The sequence below is a fragment of the Hemiscyllium ocellatum genome, chromosome 20, assembly GCF_020745735.1.
Source record: "Hemiscyllium ocellatum isolate sHemOce1 chromosome 20, sHemOce1.pat.X.cur, whole genome shotgun sequence".
In the NCBI taxonomy this organism is placed as follows: Eukaryota; Metazoa; Chordata; class Chondrichthyes; order Orectolobiformes; family Hemiscylliidae; genus Hemiscyllium; species Hemiscyllium ocellatum.
Window position 1 is genome coordinate 25,713,572 of NC_083420.1, and position 25,498 is coordinate 25,739,069.

The 25,498-nt window shown below is 41.3% G+C and overlaps 1 protein-coding gene across 2 annotated transcripts in view; it reads left to right on the forward strand.

Moving 5' to 3' along the window:
• Positions 1 to 225: 225 nt before the first annotated feature.
• LOC132825418 (SEC14-like protein 5) overlaps positions 226 to 25,498 on the forward strand; it is a 36,257-nt gene continuing 10,984 nt past the window's right edge. The window contains exons 1-9 of one of the 2 annotated variants that reach the window (XM_060840664.1): positions 226 to 695; positions 3,287 to 3,356; positions 13,262 to 13,411; positions 14,179 to 14,310; positions 14,780 to 14,908; positions 15,867 to 16,107; positions 16,760 to 16,872; positions 19,872 to 20,061; positions 21,651 to 21,739. In XM_060840664.1, the coding sequence (XP_060696647.1) occupies positions 3,294 to 3,356; positions 13,262 to 13,411; positions 14,179 to 14,310; positions 14,780 to 14,908; positions 15,867 to 16,107; positions 16,760 to 16,872; positions 19,872 to 20,061; positions 21,651 to 21,739 (1,107 nt within the window). In that variant the 5' untranslated portion in view covers positions 226 to 695; positions 3,287 to 3,293. Of the gene's footprint in view, positions 696 to 1,279; positions 1,671 to 3,286; positions 3,357 to 13,261; positions 13,412 to 14,178; positions 14,311 to 14,779; positions 14,909 to 15,866; positions 16,108 to 16,759; positions 16,873 to 19,871; positions 20,062 to 21,650; positions 21,740 to 25,498 lie in introns of those variants that run through there. The other variant, XM_060840663.1, reaches the window with a different exon arrangement.

Below are 25,498 nucleotides of genomic sequence, written 5' to 3' on the forward strand. Positions count from 1 at the left end.
TGAACTGTCTCATGTTGGCTGGAATAAATGTGAAGTGACCTGGAGGGTGGGATGTGTACAATAAGGAACAGATGGCGAAGAGGAACTGCACTTCTCCTGGGAGTCTGACACGTTCAATCATTAAAGACAAAAAGGAAACTGTTTGGCAAACACGTTTGGAGTGACGTTTCCATGGTGATGGGGCGGGGTGGGTAGGTCGGTTTGGGGAGTTTGGTCGTTGTAAGGATTACCAAACGCGACTTCATGCCAACAGCGAAGCTCCCTTTGAAATAATACCCAGCCAAAGAGTATCGGCCATGCCCTGGGTAAGCGAGGTGCCTTTGTGTGGTGGAGCTGATGCATGCAACATTGTGAAAGCCTCGCATCCACAACTACAATCAATTAATCCGAGCAGCAGTCACTGTCGCTGTCGCAATTTGCGTTGGAAATCTGCCTGGCTCTTTCTAGACTGACTTCAAATCACACTCGTCTGAATCCGAACCCTTTTCCTGGTGTTAGCGGAACAAGGGAACTATTTCAGAGGCGAATTCGGGACTGGCGAACATGTACTGTATTCTTCCTGACTTTGTACAAGGAACAACAGCCGACCTGGAGGAAGCGGCGAGATTGAAATGCCGTGACCATTTGTCTGTCGTTTCACAGAAGAGCAGCAGCCAGGCTCGGAAGTAATCTTTGAGACAGCTCGGCTTTTTATGGTAAGGAACCGGGCTCTGCGCTGGGCTTCGCGCCTTCTGTCCCGGTGCACTCAAGAGTTTCGTTTCACACACATAGACACACACTCTCACAGACACACACACACAGACATAGATACAGACACACAGATTCACAGACACAGTCACATACACACTCACGGACACATTGACACAGACACGCGCAGTCACACTCAGACACACTTGCAGACATAGTCACACACTCACAGACACACAGTGACACACACACACACAGTCACAGACACACAGTCACACACTCACAGACACATACACATACACACACAGACAGTCACACACACTCACAGATACTTACAGTCACATACACAGACACACACAGACACAGTCACACACAGTCACACACACTCACAGACACACACAGTCACATACACAGATAGACACAGACACACACAGTCTCTCTCACACGCAGACACACACACAGTCACACAGACACATACTCCCTATCCGAGATTAGCTCATTTACCACCCAATATCAGTTTGCCTGAGGGCGGAGCTAATGGTCCAAATCAAGTAAAGACTCGCCGGCTGCTCTTATCCCCGGATACGGAGCAGGTTTTCGAAGTGAGCTCTGTCACCGATCGCAACTCCGTGTTACTTTGAAGTCGTTGATACATTTGTTTCAGCCAACATGAAGGGAGTTGAAGACCGAGATTCCAAGTGGAAACCATTTAGGACTTTTGGGGCCTTCGTAATGGGAAAGTAGTGAGACGGGAGTGTTTGGGGGACATTGGGACTCGAACTGAAGGCATGAAGAAAATGGGAATTTAGAACCAGAAAATGCTGGAAACACTCAGTGTGTCAGGCAGCATCAACAGACAGAGGAGCAGAGTAAACCTTTCAGCTCAATAGCCTCTGATCCCTCTGGGATATTGGAACAAACTTTCAAAGCATTTCGAGAGATTGATGACCCGGAGAACTTGGTAAAGTTTGGTTCCCGTTCAGGTGAGGCCTGTGCGCTAGTGTTAAATGAGCCAAATCCACAGAATGAAGAGAACAAGATCTCTTACATGTAGCAACCCGCTGCCTCCGCTAAGGAATGTAGGTTGGCAATGCCGAGCTCTTCACACAAACAACTCCACGAACGATTCTTGGACTGAGGTCTTCGAGGCCGAGTTCTCTGTTTTACCCTCCTTTAGCTTGCTGCAGGTGTAGTTCCTGTCCAGGTGAGGGTCCTGTCCAGGTGAGGGTCCTGTCCAGGTGAGGGTCCTGTCTAGGTGAGGGTCCTGACCAGGGGAGGATCATGTCCAGGTGAGGGTCCTGTCTAAGTGAAGCTCCGGACCAGGTGAGGGTCCTGTCTAGGTGAGGTTCCTGACCGGGGAGGGTCCTGACCAGGGAAGTTCCTGACCAGAGGAGGGTCCTATCTAGGTGAGGGTCCTGTCAAGGTGAGGTTCTTGACCAGGTGAGGTTCCTGTTGAGGTGTGGTTCCTGATCGGGGAGGGTCCTGTCTAGGTGAGGTTCCTGACCAGGTGAGGTTCCTGACCAGGTGAGGGTCCTGTCTAGGTGAAGCTCTGAACCAGGTGAGGGTCCTGTCTAGGTGAGATTCCTGACCAGGTGATGGTCCTGACCAGGGAGGTTCCTGACCAGGGGAGGGTCCTGTCTAGGTGAGGCTCCTGACCGGGGAGGGTCCTGACCAGGGAGGTTCCTGACCAGGGGAGGGTCCTGTCTAGGTGAGGCTCCTGACCAGGGGAGGGTCCTGTCGAGGTGAGGTTCCTGACCAGGGGAGAGTCCTGTCTAGGTGAGGTTCCTGACCAGGGGAGGGTCCTGTCTAGGTGAGGGTCCTGACCAAGTGAGGGTCCTGACCAGGTGAGGTTCCAACCCAGGTAGAGGGCCTGCTGAGGTGAAAGTTCTAATTCAGGTGAGGGCTTTGGTCAAGGGGAGATCCTGCCCAGAGGTCTCATTAGTGATTCCAATTCTAAAGAAAATAACAAACAATTTAATGGAAGACAAAATGTGGTTGAATTTTAGTATATTTAAAAGTCCAGGATTGGAGCCTTTGATTGATTTTTTTTTGCAAATTTATCCTGGCTGCCATTCTGGGAAACAGTCCATGTTCCACAAAATTTAATTAAACGTAGGATGCAAAAAGACTGAAGTTATTCACTGCGCGCAGCTGGTTGAATAAAAATCTACAAAAATATTTCCTACTCACTGTGCCCAAGGTCACGGGTTCAATTCTGGGGTGCCTGGCAACACATTTCAGGAGAAGACTTAAGACGATTTACATAAATGTTTTATTCTAAAGTTGGACTTTATTTTGCTGGGTTTAAAAGCTGATGATAATCCCTGTCTCTCTGCATCACCTCAGTGACTTGACAGTCCCCATATGTTGTCTTGGTGTCGCAGAGCTGACTGTAGCACCATAGATGCAATCTGCCCAGGTTTCTGTGTGATTCTGTATGCCTACCAGGATTAGCTTCATTTGCTTTAGTCTTGGGAAGAAAAGGAGCCAGCCAACTTGAAAGCAGCCATTTGATGTGTAAGAATATTAGTCAATGTAAGCAATGGTGAATTTGACTCAGTCTATATTTATGTAGTGATGGATTTGTTTGAAATTGCAGAGAGAAGATGGTGCAGAAATATCAATCTCCAGTGCGGGTCTACAAGTATACATTTGAGATGGTGATGGCGGTGAGTTAGTATAATTACATTAGATGCCCTGCTGCAACTAGTTCACCAAGACACTTTCCGTACTTAGGAATTAACAGGTTCTTGTTAGCTCAATGAAATTAAGAATAGAAGTAAAGGCCTTTTGTCCAACAAATATTTTAACTGTAATTGATAAGCTCACCTTCCTATCATATCCTCTGATTTTGCTCATTACAGGAATAGATGGAATTGACTCTGTAACCCAAACTATCATTGTCTTTCACAGTTAACTTATTCCACAGCATATTTGGTGTGTCAGCCATAGTTCAATGAATAGAATCATTGTGTTTCAGTCAGCTGTGGCAAATTCAAGAGACTTAAACAAAAAAAAAATCTAGACTGACATTCCATTGCAATATTAAGGGAGAGTTATCCTGCGAAAGGTGACATCATTCAGATGCAATATTAAACTGTGACCCTGTTTGTCTTCCCAGATGAATAAAAATAATTAACATTTTGAGTCCAGACTTGAACGTTAACTCTCCTTTTTTCCTACAGATGATACCAGACCTGCTGAGTTTCTCCAGCAATTTCCATTATCCAGTATCCATGGTTCTTTGTTTTATTTGAATGAAAATGATCTCATGGTACTATTTTAATGAAGAGTAGGGCAGGTGTCCCTGGTGTCTTCGGGCCCTATTTATCCTTCATTCAACACTGCACAAACAAATTACCTAGTCATTATTACTTGGCTGTTTGTGGGAGCTTGCTATGCATAGATTGGCTGTGACATTTGTTATGATCTCTGTTGATATTCCTAATGGGCAAGTTAGATTCCAGATTGAAATTCTGCTTCATAGATCATATTTTGGTTTAATCAATGTCATGGTTTTTCATGCAATGCTACAGATTTGGTTTTCACAATAAAGCACAAAAGAAATTAAGATAAAATAGAACCATTCAAGTTAATTACATGTAACAAAATTTGTAAGGTTTTAAAATCCCATCTAGCTCATCACTATCATTTTTGTCTATTTATATATCAGAGAGAATTCCCTTTTCTGTTCCATTTACAGGTTTCACTTAATTGCTTCTTTCAGTACCAGTCTTAAGAGTTTAATGACCTTCTCCTTGATCATTTACACAACTGAGCTGAAATCTTTTTAGCTTCAAAGAATCCCTTCAGATTTCTAACCATACATTTCTAGTCTAGAATTTTAAAATTAAAACCCTAACACTGAGGGTTTCATAACTGTGTTGAACTGACTTTAACCTCATCGAACCTCAGCTTGGTCTCCTGAAAACTGCCAACAAAAGCTTTCCAATCTATTAGCTTTTCTTAAACAAAAAAATACAATTCTTGATTCTCCTGATACTTGGTGTCTTTCACTGTAAAAATCACACACTTTACATACATGGTTCTTACATTAGAACAGCTATCATGCTTCAAAAGTACTTAATTGGGTTTGAAACACTCTGGGACTCATGAAGTTGTGAACGGTGCTACATAAATTCATTTTTTTCTTTCCCTTTGAATGAAAACATTATCTGACATATTAAAAGTGAAGTACTATTTTTCATCCTTTTTTCCAGTTCCCACGAACTTTCCTATTCCCTCACACTCTCCCATTCCCACATACTCTCCCAGACTCTGTGTCACTGATTGTATCACTACTGATTTGATCCTCCTCTTGCACATGGATACACAATAACCTCACATCTCAAGTACCCTGTGTTACTGACCTTCTGTACTGATATTAATCTAGCCCCCTCACAATATAACTCAATAATCTCACATCCCCAGTATCCTGTGTCTCTGATTGTTTCTCTACTAATATTAGCCTTAACTCTGTCTCATTGTCATTCAGTAACTCTTCCTTTTAGCAACTTTAATATTCTGATCAAGATATCTTGTAAGCAAAGTATTTTAAGAATGAAAGAGAAAGGGTGTGGAAGTTACCAATCTTCAGTAAATATTGATTATTGAAGCATGCTTTTATATAGTACATTCTGATCCTGTACTGAACTGTGATGCCAGGAGCCAAGATTTTTGAGCCTGACCCAGCAGAAGTCCTGTGATATAGAACACCTGAAAATCAGAATAATTGTGAGTTTCAGTCTGCTCTACTTTCAGTAACTGGACCTAACCTGGTAACCCTTGTGTGTGAATGCATGACTGAGTTTGGTGCTGAGCCACACTGATAACAAATTGTGGTCAATCCCATTGGAAACTGAATGGAAATTGGTTGAGGGTGAACTCAGCTTTGGCTGAGCTATCATAGATGTAAGAACATAGGAACTAGGAGCAGGAGTAGGCCATCTGACTCTTCAAGTATGCTGTGCCATCATGGCTGATGACGGTGCCATCATTGACTCAGATCCATTTACTCACGCTCTCACCATATCCTTTAATTCCATTATTGTTAAAAAAAATCTATCTTTAAAAATGTTTACTTCACTGGGCAAGGAATTCCATAGATTTACAACCCTCTGGGTGAAGAAGTTCCTTCTTATATCAGCCTGCTTCCTAAATCTGCTTCCTCTAATCTTGAGGCTATGCCCGCTTGTCCTAGTTTCACCTGCCAGTAGAAACATTCTCTCTACTTCTATCTTAGCTCTTCTCTTCATAATTTTATGTTTCTATAAGATCCCCCCTCATTCTTCTGAATTCCAATGATTATAATCCCAGTCTACTCAGTCTCTCCTCATAAGCCAGCCCTCTCAACTCTGGAACTAACCTAGTGAAACGCCTCTGCACCTCCTCTAGTGCCAGTACATCCTTTCTCAAGTAAACAGACCAAAACTATACACAGTACTCCAGGTGTGGCCTCACCAGCGCCCTGTACTGTTGCAATATAACCTCCCTGCTTGTAAACTCTATGCCTTTAGCAGTCATGGACAAAATTCCATTTGCCTTCCTAATTACTTGTCGTACCTGCAGACCAACCCTCTGTGATTCATACATAAGGACACCCAAGTCCCTCTGCATAGCAGCATGCTGCAACGTTTTACCATTTAAGTAATAATCCTTTTTACTGTTACTTCTTCCAAGATAGATGACTTCACATTTATTAACATTGTACTCCATCTGCTAGACCTTTGCCCACTCCCTCAAAGGATCTATGGTCCTCTGCAAAGTTTCACAATCCTCTGTACATTTTGCTCTGCCACTCATCTTAATATCATCTGCAAATCTTGATACACTGTATCTGGTCCCAAATTCCAAATCATCTATATAAATTGTGAATAATTGCAGTCCCAACACTGATCCCTAAGGCACACCACTCATAGTCATAGAGTCTTAGAGATGTACAGCAAGGAAAAAGACCTTGGGTCCAACCTGTCCATGCTGACCAGATATCCCAACCCAATCTAGTCCCACCTGCCAGCACCCGACCCATATCCCTCCAAACCCTTCCTGTTCATATACCCATCCAAATGCCTTTTAAATGTTGCAATTATATGAGCCTCCACCACCTCCTCTGGCAGTTCATTCCATGTACGTATCACCCTCTTCATGAATAAGTTACCCCTTGGGTCTCTTTTGTATCGTTCTCCTCTCACTCTAAACCTATGCCTCTAGTTCTGAACTCCCACACCCCAGAGAATAGACTTTATCTATTTATCCTAGCCCTGCCTCTCATGATTTTATAAATCTCTATAAGACCACCCCTCAGCCTCCAATGCTCCAGGGAAAACAGTCCCAGCTGAATCAACCTCTCCCTATAGCTCAAATCCTCCAAACCTGGCAACATCCTGGTAAATCTTTTCTGAACCATTTCAAGTTTCACAACATCTTTCCGATAGGAAAGAAACTAGAATTGCACTCAATATTCTAAAAGTGGCTTAACCGATGTCCTATAGAGCCACAGCATGACTTCCCAACTCCTGTACACAATACACGTTATTGATTGTCAACCAGAATAGCACTCATTTATCCCCATTCTTTGCTTTCTGTTAGCCAACAAATCCTCTAACCATACTAATACTTTACCCATAATGCCATGCATCCTTATCTTATGCAACAGCCTGTTGTGCGGCACCTTGTTGAAGGCCTTTTGGAAATCTAGGTAAACCACATCCTCTGGGTCCCCATTGTCCACCTTGCTCATAATGTCTTCATTGAATTCCAAAAGAATTGTCAAGATGACCTGCCCTTCATGAACCCATGCTGCTTCTGCACAACGGGACAATTTCTACGGAGATACCTTGATATTTATTCCTTGATAATAGACTCAAGCATCTTCCCCACTACAGAGGTTAAGCTAACCAGTCTATAATTCCCCATCTTTTATCTACCTCCCTTTTTAAACATGGCATCACATTTACTGTTTTCCAATCTGCTTGAACTGCCCTAGAGTCCAGCAAATTTTGAAATACTACCACCAGTGTAGTATTTCCCTGGCCATCTCTTTTAGTACCCTGAGATGCATTCCATCAGGGCCAGAAGACTTGTCTATCTTTAGCTCCATTACCTTGCCCAACACTACCTCTTCTGTAATAATGATTGTTTCCAATCCTCACCTACCTTCATCTCTTTGTCAATTACTAGCATGTTCATAGTGTCCTAGAATCAGAGAGTCATAGAGGTGTACAGCATGGAAACAGACTTTTCGGTCCAACTGGTCCATGCTGACCAGACATCCCAACCTAATCTAGTCCCACCTGCCAGCACCTGGCCCATATCCCTGCAAGCCCTTTCTATTCATATACCCATCTAAATGCCTTTTAAATGTTGCTATTGTACTAGCCTCCACCAACTCCTCTGGCAGCTCATTCTATACACATACCACCCTCTGCATGAATAAGTTGCCCCTTGGGTCCCTTTTATATCTTTTCCCTCTCACCCTAAACCTATGCCCTCTACTTCTGCACTCTCCCACCCCAGGGAAAATATTTTGTCTATTTATGCCATCCATGCCCTTCATGATTTTATAAACCTCTATAAGGCCACTCCTCAGCCTCCGATGCTCCAGGGAGAACAGCCCCAGCCTTTTCAACCTCTCCCTATAGCTCAAATCCTCCAACCCTGGCAACATCCTTGTAAATCTTTTCTGAATCCTTTCAAGTTTCGCAACATCATTCCGATAGGAAGGAGACCAGAATTATTCCCCATCTTTTATCTACCTCCCTTTTTAAACTGTGGCATCACATTTGTTATTTTCCAATCTGCAATATTCCAAAAGTGGCCTAACCAATGTTCTGTACAACTGCAACATGACCTCCCAACTCCTGTACCCAATACTCTGACCAATAAAGGAAAGCATATCAAATGCCTTCTTCACTATCCTATCTACCTGCGATTCTACTTTCAAGGAGCTATGAACCTGCATTCCAAGGGCTCTTTGTTCAGTAACACTCCCTAGGACCTTACCATTAAGTGCATAAGTCCTGCTAAGATTTGCTTTCCCAAAATGCAGCACCTCGCATTTATCTAAATTATACTCCATCTGCCACTCCTCACCCTGTTAGCCCATCTGATCAAGATCCTGTTGTAATCCAAGTTCACTGCACCTCCAATTTTGATGTCTTCTGCAAATATACTGACTATACCTCTTATGTTCACATCTAAATGATGAAAAATAGCAGAACTAGCACTGATCCTGGTGGCACTCCACTGATCACAGGCCTCCAGACTGAAAAACAACAATCCACCACCACCTTCTACCCTTGAGCCAGTTCTATATCCAAATGATTAGTTTTCCCTGTATTCCATGAGATCTAACCTTGCTAACCAGTCTCCCATGGGGAACCTTGCCGAATGCCTTACTGAAGTCCACATAGATCATATCCACCACTTTGCCCTCCATTGTGAAGACCGATAAAAAATACCTGTTTAATGCCTCGGCCATTTCATCATATCCCATAACCAACTGCCCCTTCTCATCCTCTAAAGGACAAACGTTTACTTTAGCTACTCTTTTTCTTTGTTGCTATCTGTCTTTATATTCAGTGCTAGTTTTTTTTCTCATGTTCTATCTTACTTTACAGCTTTTTCTGTTGACCTTTAAAGTTTTCCCAATCTTCTAGTTTCCTCCTGTTTTCGGCCACTTTGTATGCCTTCTCTTTCAATTTGATAGCTTCCCTTATTTCCTTAGACTCTCATGGCAGATTAGCCCTTTTCTTACAGTCCTTTCGTTTCACTGTAATATACTTTTGCTGAGCACTTTAAAAATTTGCTTTGAAAGTCCGCTACTGCTCGTCAACTGTCCTACCATAAAATATCTATTTCCAGTCTACTTTAGCCAAGTCCTCCTTCATTCTATTGTAGTCTCCCTTGTTTAAGGACAGGACCCTGGTATTGGATTTTATCTTCATTCTCTATCAGTATGTTAAATTCAACCATACTGTGATCACTCCTTTCAGGAGGATACCAACAATGAGCTCATTAATTATTCATGTCCCATTACACCGGACCAGATCTAGGATAGCTTGCTCCTCATCGATTCCATTACATACTGTTCAAGAAAACTATCCCACATACACAAAATGAACTCCTCCTCAAGGCTACCCTGACCGAGCTGCTTCGACCAATTGACATGTAGACCAAAATCCCCTGTGATAACTGCCAATCCGTTTTTACAGGTGTTAGTTATTTCTTTGTTTATTGCCCACCCCAATGTGATGTTATTATTTGGTGGCCTAAAGACTACACCTATCAGTGACTTTTTCTTCTTAGAATTTCTAATTCCCACTTAAATGCATTCAACGTTATTCTCCATAGAACCTATATCATCTCTCAACACCGCCCTGATATCATCCTTGAATGTCAGAGCTACACCACCTCCCTTACCTTCCTGCCTGTCCTTCCAAATAGTCTGATACCCCGGGATATTTAACTCCCAGTCGTAACCACCCTGTAACCATACCTCCATTATGGCTACTAAATCATGTTCATTTGTGATGATTTGTGCTGTTAACTCATCAACCTTGTTACAAATGTTACAAGCATTCAGGTAAAGTGCTCTTATGCTATCTTTCTTACCGTCATGATTTCTAACATCTTTACTAATATCTCCAGTTATCCTTCCTTTTTACTTCTTTCATAGTCTGGTTTGAATTTAAACCTTCCTGCTGCTTACCTTTTTACTTACAATCATACTTACTGTTGTTTTCCCTTTCCCTTCCCCCCGACTCACTTGTTTAAAGTCCTAGTGACCACCCTATTTATCCTTTTCGCTAAGACGCCAGTTCCAGATCAGTTCAAGTGGAGACCATCCCATCAGTATAGATACCCCCAGTTCCAAAACTGATGCCAATGCCCCATGAAATGGAACCCTTCTTTCCCAAGCCACTCCCTTAGCCATGTGGTTACCTCCTTAATTTTCTTATCCCTAAACCAATTTGCACGTTGCTCAGGCAGTAATCAGGAGATTATGACCCTCAAAGACATGTTCCGTAATTTCGATCCTCCTGTTTGATAATCCCCAAACAGGTCCTCCTTCCTAGCCTTGCCTATATTGTTTGTCCCAATATGGACCACAAAACTGGATCCTCCCCCTCCCACTCCAATATTCTTTCAAGCAGGTCAGAGGTGTCCTGCACCCTGGCACCGAACAGGCAACACACTATGCAGGGCTCCTGATCCAGCTTGCAAAGGATACTCTCAATCCCCCTAATTATAGAATCCCCTACAGCTATCACTTGTCTTTTAATCCCTAGGTTGAATGCCTCCTCAAGTGATACATGATGAAATGCCCTCTTTTGCAGAGTACACGAATGTTCGGGTATCCATAAACAATACTAGGGGGAGACATTTTCAAGACACCTATTCGAAATGAACAATCAGAGCCAGCAGTGCCATTCTGTCCCAGAGTATGTAAATATCACACAGCAACCTATTGTGAGCACAGCCATGTGCTCCTTCTGTCATCCTACAGAACAGATGCGCCTGCTGCACTTTACACAGGGATCCATTGTCTGCGATCATCTTGTTTAGGAGAGGAGAGGATATTAGCGTATAACAGCAAAAATCTACCAGTTCTCTCCATACTTGTAAACCGGTTAGGAGAATCTCAAATTATTCTGTTGCATCTTCCTCCCTTCACTTTTATAGTAACATTTTCTGAGCCTCAGAAAACTGTATTTGATGAGAGGCTATAATCTGATGTCAATAGTACTGTAGAAGTGGCATATTTATGAAACAATACATTGTAATTTGTCCATGCCTCTTTCACACATACAGATGGCAGTCAGTGCTTTCATTTGCTTTCTCTTAGTAATAAGAAGGATTAGCTATGTCTGTCTGTCTCATCCCCACTATCCCATACTCATAAGGAGTGTTTTTATATTTCTGTCTTTCATAGTGCAAGTTAAATAAAGCAAACACTCCTCTTTTAGAAGCTCTCAATGAATAGGCATCATGCCAGGACGCTAGCATAAATTATTCAGACAATGTGAATCTAAATGGACAGGCTTAAGCCTCTCTCTGTGTCTATCTGTCTTGCACATGCAGACACAGGCCGTTCTGTGTCACATGTAGATACAAGTTAGGATAACTTTATGAGGTATTCCAGCATATTGTCTAATCATTGACAGTTTGTAACAAAGCCGTGTTTTGTTTGTTTAACAAGCACAAGATTAATAAAACATTTTTAAAAATCAGTTTTCCACATTCCTCACCCAGTGAAGAAATCGCAATCACTCAGGCAAACAAAGATCCAGTCACCTGCTCAAAGAACTGGATTCGCATTCTGTCACACAGAGACTTTCATCGAGTTTCTGATTGGGGGTTAGTCCCTAATTTTTGCTCATCAGCTACATATTGTGACCCATAAAGCAATGTTCTCATTCAGCGCTGACTGCTAGACTAATGGAAACCTAAAATACTGCTGAAGTATAATTAATTAAATGTGGCACAGCCACTTATAGGTAAACGACAGAAGATGGAGGTAAACATGTTGGTAGCAAAGACACAAGCAGCTGGTCTTGCCTTTGCAAAGGTCTTGGGTATGAATAGTCCCCGACATCACCAAGTCAGTTGGTTCAATAAAGAAGGGAAATGGCCAAGGGGTGGAACAATATGAACACTTCTCTCCATTTGATGGCTGGCAAAAGTGAAGATGCAACTGAATGAGGTGTAGCCAGACAGGTGACCCTGCGTGTTTCTCCAGATCACTCTTCTCATAGGATTGTGATGTAATCTGTCTAGAAAAGGGCAGAATGGCAGCAACAACTTGTCTTTACACAGCACTTTTAAGATAGCAAAATATTTTTCACAGTACCATTGTCAAACTGGAAAGTTGGGTCAAATAAGGAGACATTATGACAGGTGACTGGAAGTATGGACAAACAGGTAGACCTTAAACACCTGGTAACTGGAAGCACAGCCAGCAATGGCAGAGCAATTAAAATCAGACATGTAAAAGTGGCCAAAATTAAAGGAGTACACATCTTTTGGAGACTGTGAGGCTGCAAGAGACTACGGAGATAAGTAAAGGTGAGGCCATGGAAATATTTGAAAATAAGGAGGAAAACTTCAAAATCAAAGCATTGTTTAATCTCAGCTTGTAAATATTGACAAGATAGTCACAGGTGGATACAGTATACCTACTACGGGGCATCATGGACTAACATCCATCTCTCCATTGCTCATCCACACTACCACTTAATTCACATATTAAGGGATATTTCCAATGGGAACACTGTTGTCACAACATCTTGAAAATACCAGAAAATTCTCCTTGTTTGCCCAACATCAAACATAAGACGATTGCTGAGGGTTTGGTTACAGCCACTGCTCACTGTTGAGTTGCACCCCAGCAAGAGGAATGGCCTTCACTGGTAAAAACAAACAGCTAACACAAAACAGTGAAACTGTGGGAATTTGGTCTCTTCATCAGCTATTGACAGTATTGAGGGTTGATTTGATGATTAGTAGCAAGGAATTCAGAGGGTTGAGCTCTATTTATTTGCTTGTTCTCTGAAGAATTAACTTCCTATTCCAGGCTTATGAGAAGAGATTCCCAACGTGTCCATTGATCCCAGTTTTCCTGGGTAGTGAGAAACTCAGTGAGTACAAGAGTGAAGATGAATCACTGCACATTGTGGAGAGAAGCTGCAAGCTGAATGTAGATGCACCAAGGCTACTGAAGAAGGTGAATGTATGTTCTTACCAATTTGTGTAATTAACAAACTGTAGTCTTACAGAAAAACCTTCACAAAGAACAGCTATGTCTGGCTGACCTGGCCTGGGATCAATCAGATTCCTGCTGGATGAAGATGGAAGTGATGGATCTGTGCTGAGCTGGAAATATTGGACCCCTGCTGGGTTGGGAGTATCTGATCTAGTCTGGGAACATTAAAACTGTTCTAGATTGAGAATATCAGACTTTTATTTCCATGTAGAGAGTTGTTCTGATCTGGAATGCATTGCCTGGGAGGGAAATGAAAGCAGACAGAAGAGCAACTTTCAAAATGGAAGAGTACTTTCTTCATAAAAATAAATTAGCAATAGGATAGGTCTGATTTGATTAAGCTTTCAAAGATAAAGCACTTTGGAGATTGTGAGGCTGCAAGAGACTAAGGAGATAAGTATAGGTGAGGCCATGGAAATATTTTAAAATAACGAGGAAAACTTCAAAATCAAAACATTATTTAATCTCAGCTTGTAAATTTTGAGGTATGATAGGCTGAATGGTCTCCTTATCTGCTAGATCATTCTATTATTCTATGACCTATGTTGGGCAGGGCTGGGCTGTACTTCCGGTTTTGGATTGGTAAAGCATTGTGCTTTGTTTGAAAATAGTTTGATTTGTCTGAGCTTTTCTGTGACTTGTTTCTGTGCTTGGTGATGAAACAAGTTGAAATAACTCTTGCCATACTCCCTTGTCTGACTATGGTGTACCATCTGTGGCCATTGCAGATTGCAGGAGTGGAATATGTTTCCTTCATACAGAAGAACACAGTGAACTGGAAGGAGCGCACTCTACTGATCGAGGCTCACAATGAGACATTTTCTAACAGGGTCATCGTCAATGAGGTCTGCAGTTACAGAGTGAGTTGCAGAATTTGCATTTAAGAGTCATGCTTTATCACACTGCATTTTAAAATCCTAAATCTTTGTGCACCTCAATCATTTTCTCTTTTTGTGAGGAGCTGCTCCTCTCGTTAAAAGCCTGCCCTAAGAGTTCCTTAGGTGGCTTAATGTCATATTTTGTTGTATATTCACATTGCTCCTGTGAAGCATCTTGGGATGTTTACTTGCGTTAAAGATGCTTTATTATGATGGTGTATTTTGTACACTAATCATACTTACTGTTGGTTTCCAATTTGGTTGGTTACAGTTTGTCTAATCTGCCTACAGTTTGTCTGCATATTGTCTAAACACTGTCTGCATGTACTATTCCCATGCAACGGAACCAACAGTTTTTATATGGATGGGCAGCTGGGCTAGTGCTGGTGCTGAGTGGAGAATTTCTTGGATATTAATTTTAAATGTGTCTGTGTTGATTTCCCTTATCCAGGTTCATCCTGACAATGAGGAATGGACTTGTTTTGAGCAGTCTGCATCGCTGGACATCAGATCTTTCTTTGGGTTTGAAAGTACAGTGGAAAAGATTGCAATGAGACAGTACACCTCCAACATCAAAAGGGTAACAGACTTTCCTGTTCTACCCTCTGTCTTCAGTGACTGAGTTGGAGGGCAGGAAGTTGAGGGCTGACAGGAATGTGGACAGACAGTACATTACTGGATCTAGACTCAAATGTAGCCCAGAATCTCTGATGGATATTTTCTGTCTGTACTGGCCTTTTTGAAGTGGATTTGATGCATACTCAGTTCTGGTTCCAACAACATGATTTGTTTGTTTGCCAGCAGTTTAGTTCTATTCAAGGCATTCAGTCTGTTCAACTCCTCTGAGGGGCAGATTTCAGCCACATCTTTAAATCAGCAGGCAATCTCCACTCCTTAGAACATTTGTCAGGACTTAACTGGCCAAGTCCAGTCTGTTGAATTGCATTCAGGATACACTTCACCTATGACAGCAATGTTTGGACATCACACTCAGTGCCCACTTCTCATGATGGCAAGTTATTCAGATACAAGTGCACTGCAGCTAAATTCGATGCTGCTTTTCTTTGACCTTGGGTACAACAAAATATCACAAACAATAAATGAATGGATGACCAGTAAATCTGTGTAAGTAGTGCTGCTTGCAGCATAAATGTTATCAAGCATACCAGGGAGAGCCCCACTGTTCTGCTTTAAAACTATGACTGTGGGATATTTAACATCCACCTGAGAAGGCACTTGAGGCCTTGGTTTTGCATCTCACTTGAAAGATAGCAGCTCCAGCAATACAGCATCTCCTCAGTACTGTAGCATAGATTAAAGGCTCAAATCCAGGAGCTGGACATGAACCGTTGATAAAGCTGTATCCTCTGGGTGAATATGTCAATTTAGCTGTTTTTAAATTAGTGAGCAGCAATAAGAAAAATACTTTCTACTGTTTCAGTGCTGAATGGTTGTTGCCCAAGTGCTTTAGTGCTGCTAATCTAAACCTTTATGAAATGTAAGGCACAGTATTTATAGCCAGCTCCGTCACATTTCAGGGTAAAGAAGTTATTGAACACTATCTGAATGAACTGACTGCACAGGGTGTCAAACACATTCCCCGCTGGACTCCTCGTGTGACTGTCGCCACAACAGAAACAAAGCCAGAGAACAGCCGACCAGCAATGGCACCATTGCCGGATCTCAGGGTAGAGTCATCAGAGCTCCTGGCACATTGCAGTACCAAAGAACCATTGACTAGCCTATGTGGGCAGGAGACATTGCCCATAACACCAGATGGTAGGTTTCTGCACTCAGAGTATGATATTTTTCACTGCCCAGGCAGATAAGTTTCAAGTGACATAGAAACATAACAGTTTAATGTGTATGGCGAACTACTGGCACTATTAAAGAACAAAGGACCAAACTTTATCTTTGCAACTTTGAATAGGTTTCAACTATTCAATATGTAAATATATAAATTGTTAATGATTTGCAAAAAAGTGGGTCACTCATTGCATGAGACTAATCTAGCATTATGGCAATGATGTACAGTGGCAATATATCCTTGTGTTTGTGTGTGTCACAAGCATGATTCTTAAAGCTAGAAACTCAGTTTGATCTGAATTATAGCAACAACCTTGTAGATTGATACATCTCATAAGGAGGTCATTTGGCCTGTCATGTCTTCAATGACTCTTTGAAAGAGTGATCCAAGTAGTCCCACTCCTCTGTTTGCTTTGGAAAATTACTTCCCTTTGCTAAAGCACAATGGGATCAGCAGATAGAAAACTCAAGTGAAATGACCAGGTTTAAATATTTTAAGATTTAAATGTTCCAAAATAGCTTCCTATGAGACACTGTTTTTTAGTGCACAGACCGCAATGAATATTATTGTCTATTGAATTCTTCAGTGACAACAGTCAGCATTGGATATATCCATGTTTTTTAGCCGACAAGCTCGATGCTGATTACATTGAACGCTACCTGGGGCAACTGACCCCCATGCAAGAGAGCTGCCTGATCCAGCTTCGACAGTGGCTCCAAGAAACACACAAAGGCAAGGTATGTGATGGGCATGACAAGGCTAAAACTATCTCTGCTCATCAAAAGTCAATACAATTAAACAAATCAAACATTAGTTGATAAGTGAGCAAAACTGATTCCCTTAGGTCTTGAAAATTTTGAGGTTGAGGACATGGGTGTTGCAATTAAAACATGACCTCATAAGTATATTAAAACAGATAGTCAGTTTCCTGAACCATAACATCATTGATGATCATCCACACTAAGAATTACATTCTGCTCTTTAGATATTCCAGTGAGCTGTCAATCATCACCCACACATTATTTTCTTTTCAAACGCTTTGCAGCTGAGACCGGGATATTGTTTACGTGATTGCACTTTCCTAATCTGTTGTATTAAAAATTCACTCTATTCCGTAAACCTTCCCCTTAATTGGTCTGTTCTCTTTGAATTCATTGCCTCTATAGTCAGCACCATACCATAGTGCCAGCAGTAAACTTTGTTATGTTATTAGAAGACATACTCTTGTAAAAAGCACAAACAACAAGTGATGCTGAACAGATTCCCAATTGTCATTGTCTCCTGAAAAAATCATGCCTGTTTGCCAGAAACTTATGTTTTCTTAGACAAAATACATGCAGGACCTCCAGAATTTGTAGTGCATAGTTCCAGTGGGTACACTTTTAATCTAGGAAATAAGTTCATTGTATTTGTAGCATCTGGAGATTTTTAAGAATGTAAGGTAACCTTATGGAAACATAGAAGTCCCCGAGGTGACTTAACTAGATATTTATTGAAAGAGTGTTAACAGGAACTAGGGAATTCAGTTTATAATTAGAGGGTTCTCCCACTTAGAATGGAGATAGGGAAATTTTCTTTCTCAGGAAGTCATCAGTCTTTGGAATTCTCTTCCCCACAGAGCAGTGGAGGCAGGATCATGGAATACTTTTAGGAGAGACAGATCTTGACTAAGAAGGGAGAAAAATGCAATCAGGGTTAGGGAGGAATGTGGTGTTGAAGTCACAATCAGATCAGACATGGTTTACTGAATGGTGGAGCAGGCAAGAGGAACTGAATGGCCCACTGCTGCTTTCATTTTGTTTGTTTATATGTACATTGACTGCCACAATTCCTACACTGGGATAGTGAGCACTTTTCATAAATACTTTGTTGACTATGAATGGCATTTGGATGTCATGCAGTTATGAAAAGTTATTTAATTTTTGTTTATTTTCTACCATATCAAGTACACTGAAAAGAATGATTCTAGAGTATCTCATACACGTACATAGGTTTTGGCTCTGGACATATATATATAGGTAGCATGGCTTTGGACATTTAACATGGGTACAATGAATCCAGGAACTCTAGGATAACTCATGCATAGACAAAATGGATCCTGAATTGTGGTGACTGGGAAATACAATGTGTCCCGAACCTTCCTTAGAGCTAGAACCAAGATGTAGGAATGGCAGGATAAATGTATCTATTTATCCATGCTGTAATCATGGTGGAAGGGTCTTTTTTTGAGCCTAGATCAGGATAGCCTGACTATATTGAGGTTTACATCCATGTCCAGAAATAGTGTCGGAATGTTAAAATAGACTGAAGAGAAAATGAAACAAAAACAAAAATTTCTGCAGAAACTTGGCAGATTAGGCAGCATCTGTGGGGAAAATCAGAGTTAACATTTCGAGTCCAGTGACCTTTCTTCAGATCTAGCACCAGCAGTTCCTTATTTTATGGAAGAATAAATAAGCCTGATGAATGGTTAAGATCTTTGTTAGGTACCTGAATATTTGGAATTTTGACACATTCCCTTCAACATTTGAATTTTCTAGAGATTTACCTAGTTCATTTTAGGAAGAGATAGCCTAAAGCAAAAGATGCTCGATGCAAGTACACCGATGGATTGCTTTATTAACACTGAGCAATGACGTGTGTGAATTAATTTTGGAATTCTGTCTTCATCTCAGTCAAAAGACCACACCTTAAGTCATGTCTTTCTCTGTGCTCTTTATAGTCTGAGGCAGGTGATTGGAAACCAGAAAAGGTAATATTTTCTGTGTGTATTTGCTGCATGTCAGCGCGAGTCAGAGTTTAGCATTGCCTGGTAGAGTTAGTGTGTAATATTTGGAAGATGGATTCAAATTCAACTGTTGCTGTGTCCTCCAGCCAACATCTGATATGTCCCTTAAATTTCTAAGCAGAACAGCCTTAGCTTTAATTCTCTTAATGTGTTGTCTCATTGGATAAAAGTTAATGGCTTGGATGGACATCCTTACATGGCATCCTCTGTGCCAGTAACAGTCTTTTATTTATCTTAGTCTCTCACTTGCTGGTCATCAGGAGGACATAGACCCATTTATTTGAACCTCTTCCTGAAGATCATCTATTGAATGTACATGCATTCAGGAAAACCTGCACTCAATCATTAAACACACTCTCAAATCCTGATAAACATGCCCATAAATACACAAGGAGTCAGAGGAGCACATACATATGTGTTTCAATGATTTGCATGTGTTTGATGTGTCATTTAACTAATTTGTTCCCTTGAATGTTACAAAAATTTCACTGGACAGGGTAAGTAGCTTCTGAACTAATTAAAGTCAGGAGGGAATTGAGACTTGTCTTTTCTGTGGCTTTGCCTCAGAGTGACTGAGTTGAAACGAATAACATTTTGCAGAACGGTTTGGATTTCAAGCTTGCTGTACTTTCAAAATGAAGTCTCCACTGATGTGTTAATAATGAGTCAGACTTCTTATGTGCAGAGCCCTCAATTTCAACAGAAGGATGACTTGACTGTACCATCAGGAGTCCTTCATCTGCATTGATGCACGGGCAATGCTAGTATGTAGACTGAGTGTTGTTGTATAAGCAGATCATCTGTTCAGTGAGTGAATAAACCTTTAAAAATGTTGTGCTGGTGGGTCTCTGAGTATTGCAGTGAATAGTGTTGAGTTGTGAACCCAACAAACGACATAAATGCCATGATGGCAGTGATAACAGAATCTGTTGCTGTTGTGTTTTCCAGATTCCCAAAGATGAACATATTTTGCGTTTCCTGCGGGCTCGGGATTTCAATATTGAAAAGGCACGAGAGATCTTGTGTCAATCACTTACTTGGCGCAAACAATACCAGGTGGATTACATTCTCCAGGTGTGGAGACCACCACAAGTACTGGTTGACTATTATACAGGAGGCTGGCATTATCATGACAGAGGTAATCCTTCAGGCTATTTACTCTTTACTGGGAGCCAAGCTTTAGCTCAATGGGAGTGGTCCAAGGGCCGCCTCTTTCATTGAAGTCCCAGTGTGACTCCACTCTCAGGAATGTGGCAAGATTCAGGTTAATAATGGAACATAGATTCAAAATATTAGTAGCTCCTCCCTTGTTCATGAGCTGACTTCTTTTCCTGTTAATTGAACATTTGCCTTTTTAGACATTGCTTGTAGACTGGGGTTTGTGTTGCCTCCATGTCAAACAGCAAGGTGTTGTGAGGGTCTGTACGCAAGTGGTGTCATTGTTCAGTATTTAGTTTGACAATTCTGTGTGCTGAGGGTTTAAATGAAAGGTACAGCCTTCATTACTTGAAAGTATGAGGATAATAGGATTGACAAGTATGGTTTGTCAAACTTGTCCCAGGTTCATTCAGCCTGTTTATACCCATTTCATTACCAGACTCCCGCGTTTTGCCTTGAAGACAAAGGCAAAATTCCTTTGATCAATGGGCAATTCCTCTTCAATGGTCACAGAAAATCAAGCTAAAAACCCCACAAAATCATTGATAATACCGATACTTGTTAACCCACTATTATGATCCCAGCTGACGGTACCATGGAACAAGTCAGATCCCAGAATGAACTTTGACTTGATGGATCAAGTAATTAATTTCCTTTTAGTTAACATGGTGGTTACTTGATGAGACATTTTCATGTGAGACTACAGATGTTCCTTAACAGCAGAGCGTAAGTTTATTACACAAAAGAGAGATAAAAACACAAACAAACCAAGTTTTATAGATATAGCAGACAGATTAGAAAGACCCTAACACAAAAATCAAAATAAAATCTCAACCTGTTTCCTAACACTTTTCTGGGGAATTAAATTCACAGAAATTACAACCTTATCTCAACTCCTTAAGTTTGAACTTAACTGACTCCTTTCAGGTTCTTTTCAATTGACCGTGGAGATAATTTTACAATTTATTTCTGAGTCTCGGGTGTGAACCCTTCACAATTCTGAGAGCCTAAGCTTTCTCAGTTCTAACAACTTTAAGACTTTTATACTAGGTCTTCTGCCTTGGAAACTACACAGACTTTTGTTGAGGTGACTGGTTCCTCTGAACTGGAAAAAAAACCTGGTTGCCCCGCTCGAAGAAATTCTTCTACCCTCTAAACTGAACTGAAAATCTTGATTCTTCTGCTCTGAAATCAAAATGGCCAGTATCAACATCTTATCAAGTAAAACCGTAGGATTCGTCCAAGCAGTCATATGATTTTTTAGCAGTGACATATTTAGGTTACTGTTCTAGAATTAGTTTCAGGCCTTTTAAAAGACCTTCATGGAACTGAACAAAATTCCTCTTGCCTCTAATTTAATAGTCAGCTTTCAAAAGTTATAATATTTATGTATTATAAACATTTCAACACAACACTCACATTCCTTAAGGTGGTGCCAAGCAGCTACCTGTCTACTTCTGGAGGGTTACTAGTAGCCAATCAGTGACAATCTGATCACTTTTGGGGATCTTGAGCTGGGGCTGCAGCTTTGCACACAAACCTTGATTTCCTTCTTTTTCCATGACCAAGATGGCCGGCCATTGTATATCCTGCGGCTGGGACAGATGGACACAAAGGGGCTGCTGAAAGCCGTGGGGGAGGAGGCCATTCTACGACATGTAAGTGAGTCAGTGATATTTAGTTGAGAGTGCTTCGTAATCCTTGGCCAGTGTTATTCACTGAAACATAAAAAGTGAGGAGTCCATTCAGCCCCTCGGGGTTTATTTTGTCATTCAATTAGGTATTAACTTTATTTAGTTTTAATATCTTATAAAACCCATTAATCTGAGTTCTGAAATTTGCACTGCCACCTAACAGCTTTTTGACAGAAACATGTCCATATTTACACTACCCTTTGTGTGAGGAAGTATTCCTGGCATCAATACTGAAAGGTCTGGCTCTAATTTTAAAGTTATACCCCCTTGTTCTGTACTTCTTCATTGAAGGAAATAGCCTCTCTCTATTTGCACAATCTTGGGATGATTTGAACTAATTAAATTAGATTATCCCTTAATCTTTTATACTTGAGAAAATACAAGACCAGTCTGTGAAATCTGTCCACAGAATATAACCATATTAATTTCAGTATAATTTTGGTTAATCTGCCATGTATGGTTCTCTAAGGCTGGTTTAAAACACTGACTAGAACAGATTTATTTTTTAAACAGGTAGAAGGTTTATGATGGAATGTGAACTCTCATTATCTGGATTATTAATCTGATGACATGCCTTACTACAGCAACAGAGCCAATTTACTGCAAAGATTTTTTTTCTCCTCTATCCAAACGTTCAGCATCTCTCTGCATTTCTGTTCAGAATTTAAAATTCATTGTGTATGGTTTTAGGATCCTGGAGCAACTTTACAATTATGTCACAGAGGTATTCTCATAGTGCATAACGTGAGTGGAGTTATTTGGGTGGGAAGAGAGAAACATACACAGAAAAACATTTTCCTGATGAAGAGCTTTTGCCCAAAATGTCTCCTGCTCCTCGGATGCTGCCTGACCTGCTGTGCTTTTCTAGCACCGCACTCTTGACTAGTATTAGCCACGACTCTTTCCATAATAAAGCATTTAGATGGTACGTCTCTGGTTACCATGTATCGTAATTTTTAGTCTTAATGTGTAATAAGTATCGACAGGATAGATCAAGTGAATCCTCAGAGGATTATTAAGACAGTAGGAATATACTTAAGAGGGAAATCAGGAGGGCAAAAAAGGGACATGAGATAGCTTTGCAAATAGAATTAAGGAGCATCCAAAGGGTTTTTACAAATACATTAAGGACAAAAGGGTAACTAGGGAGAGTATAGGGCCCCTCAAAGATCAGGAAGGCAGCCTTTGTGTGGAGCCGCAGAAAATGGGGGAGATACTAAACTAGTATTTTGCATCAGTATTTACTGTGGAAAAGGATATGGAAGATATAGAATGTAGGGAAATTGATGGTCACATCTTGAAAAAATATCCAAATTACAGAGGAGGACGTGCTGGATGTCTTGAAACTCATAAAAGTGGATAAATCCCCAGGACCTGATCAGGTGTACCCTAGAACTCTGTGGGAAGCTAGAGAAGTGATTGCTGGGCTTCTTGCTAAGATATTTGTATCATCGATAGTCAGAGGTGAGGTGCCAGAAGACTGGAGGTTGGCTAACATGATGCCACTATTTAAGAAAGGTAGTAAGGACAAGCCAGGGAACTATAGACCAGTGAGCCTGATGTCAATGGTGGGCATGTTGTTGGAGGGAATCCCAAGAGACATTATATACATTTACTTGGAAAGGCAAGGACTGATTAGGGATAGTCAACTTGGCTTTGTCCATGGGAAATTATGTCTCAAAAAATTGATTGAGATTTTTTGAAGAAGTAACAAAGAGGATTGATGAGGACAGAGGGGTAGGTGAGATCGATATAGAACATAGAGAACATAGAAAAGTACAGTCACACCTCGACATACAAATGACCCTGTACACGAACAAATCGGTTTACGAACAGGATTGTATGTAAAATTTTGCTTCAATGTATGTACGAAATTCAAGGGACGAACGAAGGTACAAACGCAAAAAGCCAGTGTGCTACCACGTGGTTTTGTTGTTCTGCTTTGCCAAGTGCTTGTTGAACTCAAAAGCTCTCGGGCCCGGCGTGATCTAATTCAGTTCGTCTTTGGCGCGTGCGCTGTGAACAGCCATCCAAGCATTCTTACGCTATCCAAACAATGGGAAAAACTGATTCAGTTCGCGAACTTTTCGGTTCGCGAATCGGGTCCCGGAATGGATTGTTTGTAAGTTGAGGCGCTACTGTACCGCACAGAGCAGGCTCTTAGGCCCACGATGTTGTGCCGAGGTTTAATCCTAATGTAAAATACAATAACAACCTACGCACTCCTCAACTCACTGCTATCTATGTGCATATCCAGCAGTTGCATAAATGTCCCTAATGACTCTGTTTCCACCACTACTGCTGGCAACGCATTCCATGCATTCACAACTCTCTGCATAAAGAACCTTCCTCTGATGTCCCCTCTATACCTTCCTCCTAATATCTTCAAACTATGACTCCTCATACCAGTCAATCCTGTCCTGAGGAAAAGTCTCTGTCTATTGACTCTATCCATTCCTCTCATTATCCTGTACATCTCGATCAGGTCTCCTCTCTTCCTCCTTCTCTCCAGAGAGAAAGGTCCAAGTTTATTCAACCTTTTTTCATAAGGCAAGCCCTCCAATCCAGGCAGCATCCTGGTAAACCTTCTTTGCACCCTCTCCAAAGCCTTTATATCTTTCCTATAGTAGGGCAACCAGAACTGGGCACAATATTCCAAGTGTGGTCTCACCAGGGACTTGTAGAGCTGTAGCAAAACTTTGTGGCTCTTAAACTCGATCCCCCTGTTAATGAAAGCCAAAACATCATATGCTTTCTTAACAATCCTATCCACTTGGGTAGCAGCTTTGAGGGATTTATGTACTTGCACACCCAGATCCTCTGTTCCTCCACACTGCCAATATGGACTTCAGTAAGGCATTCAGCAAGGTTCCTCATGGCAGACTGTTTAGCAAGGTTAGATCTCATGGAATACAGGGAGAACTAGTCAGAACTGGCTCAAAGGTAGAAGACAGGGTGGTGGTGGAGGGTCATTTTTCAGACTGGAGGCCTGTGACCAGTGGGGTGCCACAAGGATCAGTGCTGGGATCACTACTTTTTGTCAGTTATGGAAATAATTTGGATGTGAGCATAAGAGGTACGGCTAATAAGTTTGCAGATGGCACCAAAATTGGATTTATATGATCTTGATCAGATAGGCCAATGGGCTGAGGAATGGCAGATGGAATTTAGATAAATGCAAGGTGCTGCAATTTGGGAAAGCAAATCTTACCAGGATTTATACACTTAATGGTAAGATCCTAGGGAGTGTTGCTGAGCAAAGAGACCTTGGAGTGCAGGTTCATAGCTCCTTGAAAGTAGAGTTGTAGGTAGATAGGATAGTGAAGAAGGCGTTTGGTGTACTTTCTTTTATTGGTCAGAGTCTTGAGTACAAGATTTGGGTGGTCATGTTGCAGCTGTACAAGACACTGCTTGGGCCTCTGTTGCAATATTGCGTGCAATTCTGATCTCCTTCCTATTGGAAGAATGTTGTGAAACTTGAAACAATTCAGAAAAAATTTAAAAGAATGTTGCCAGCATTGGAGTATTTGAGCGATAGGGAGAGGTTGAACTGGGATGTTTTTCCTGAAGTGTCGGAGGCTGAGGGACTTGTAGAGCTGTAGCAAAACTTTGCGGCTCTTAAACTCGATCCCCCTGTTAATGAAAGTCTTACTGAAGTCCATATTGGCAGTGTGGAGGAACAGAGGATCTGGGTGTGCAAGTACATAGATCCTTCAAAGCTGC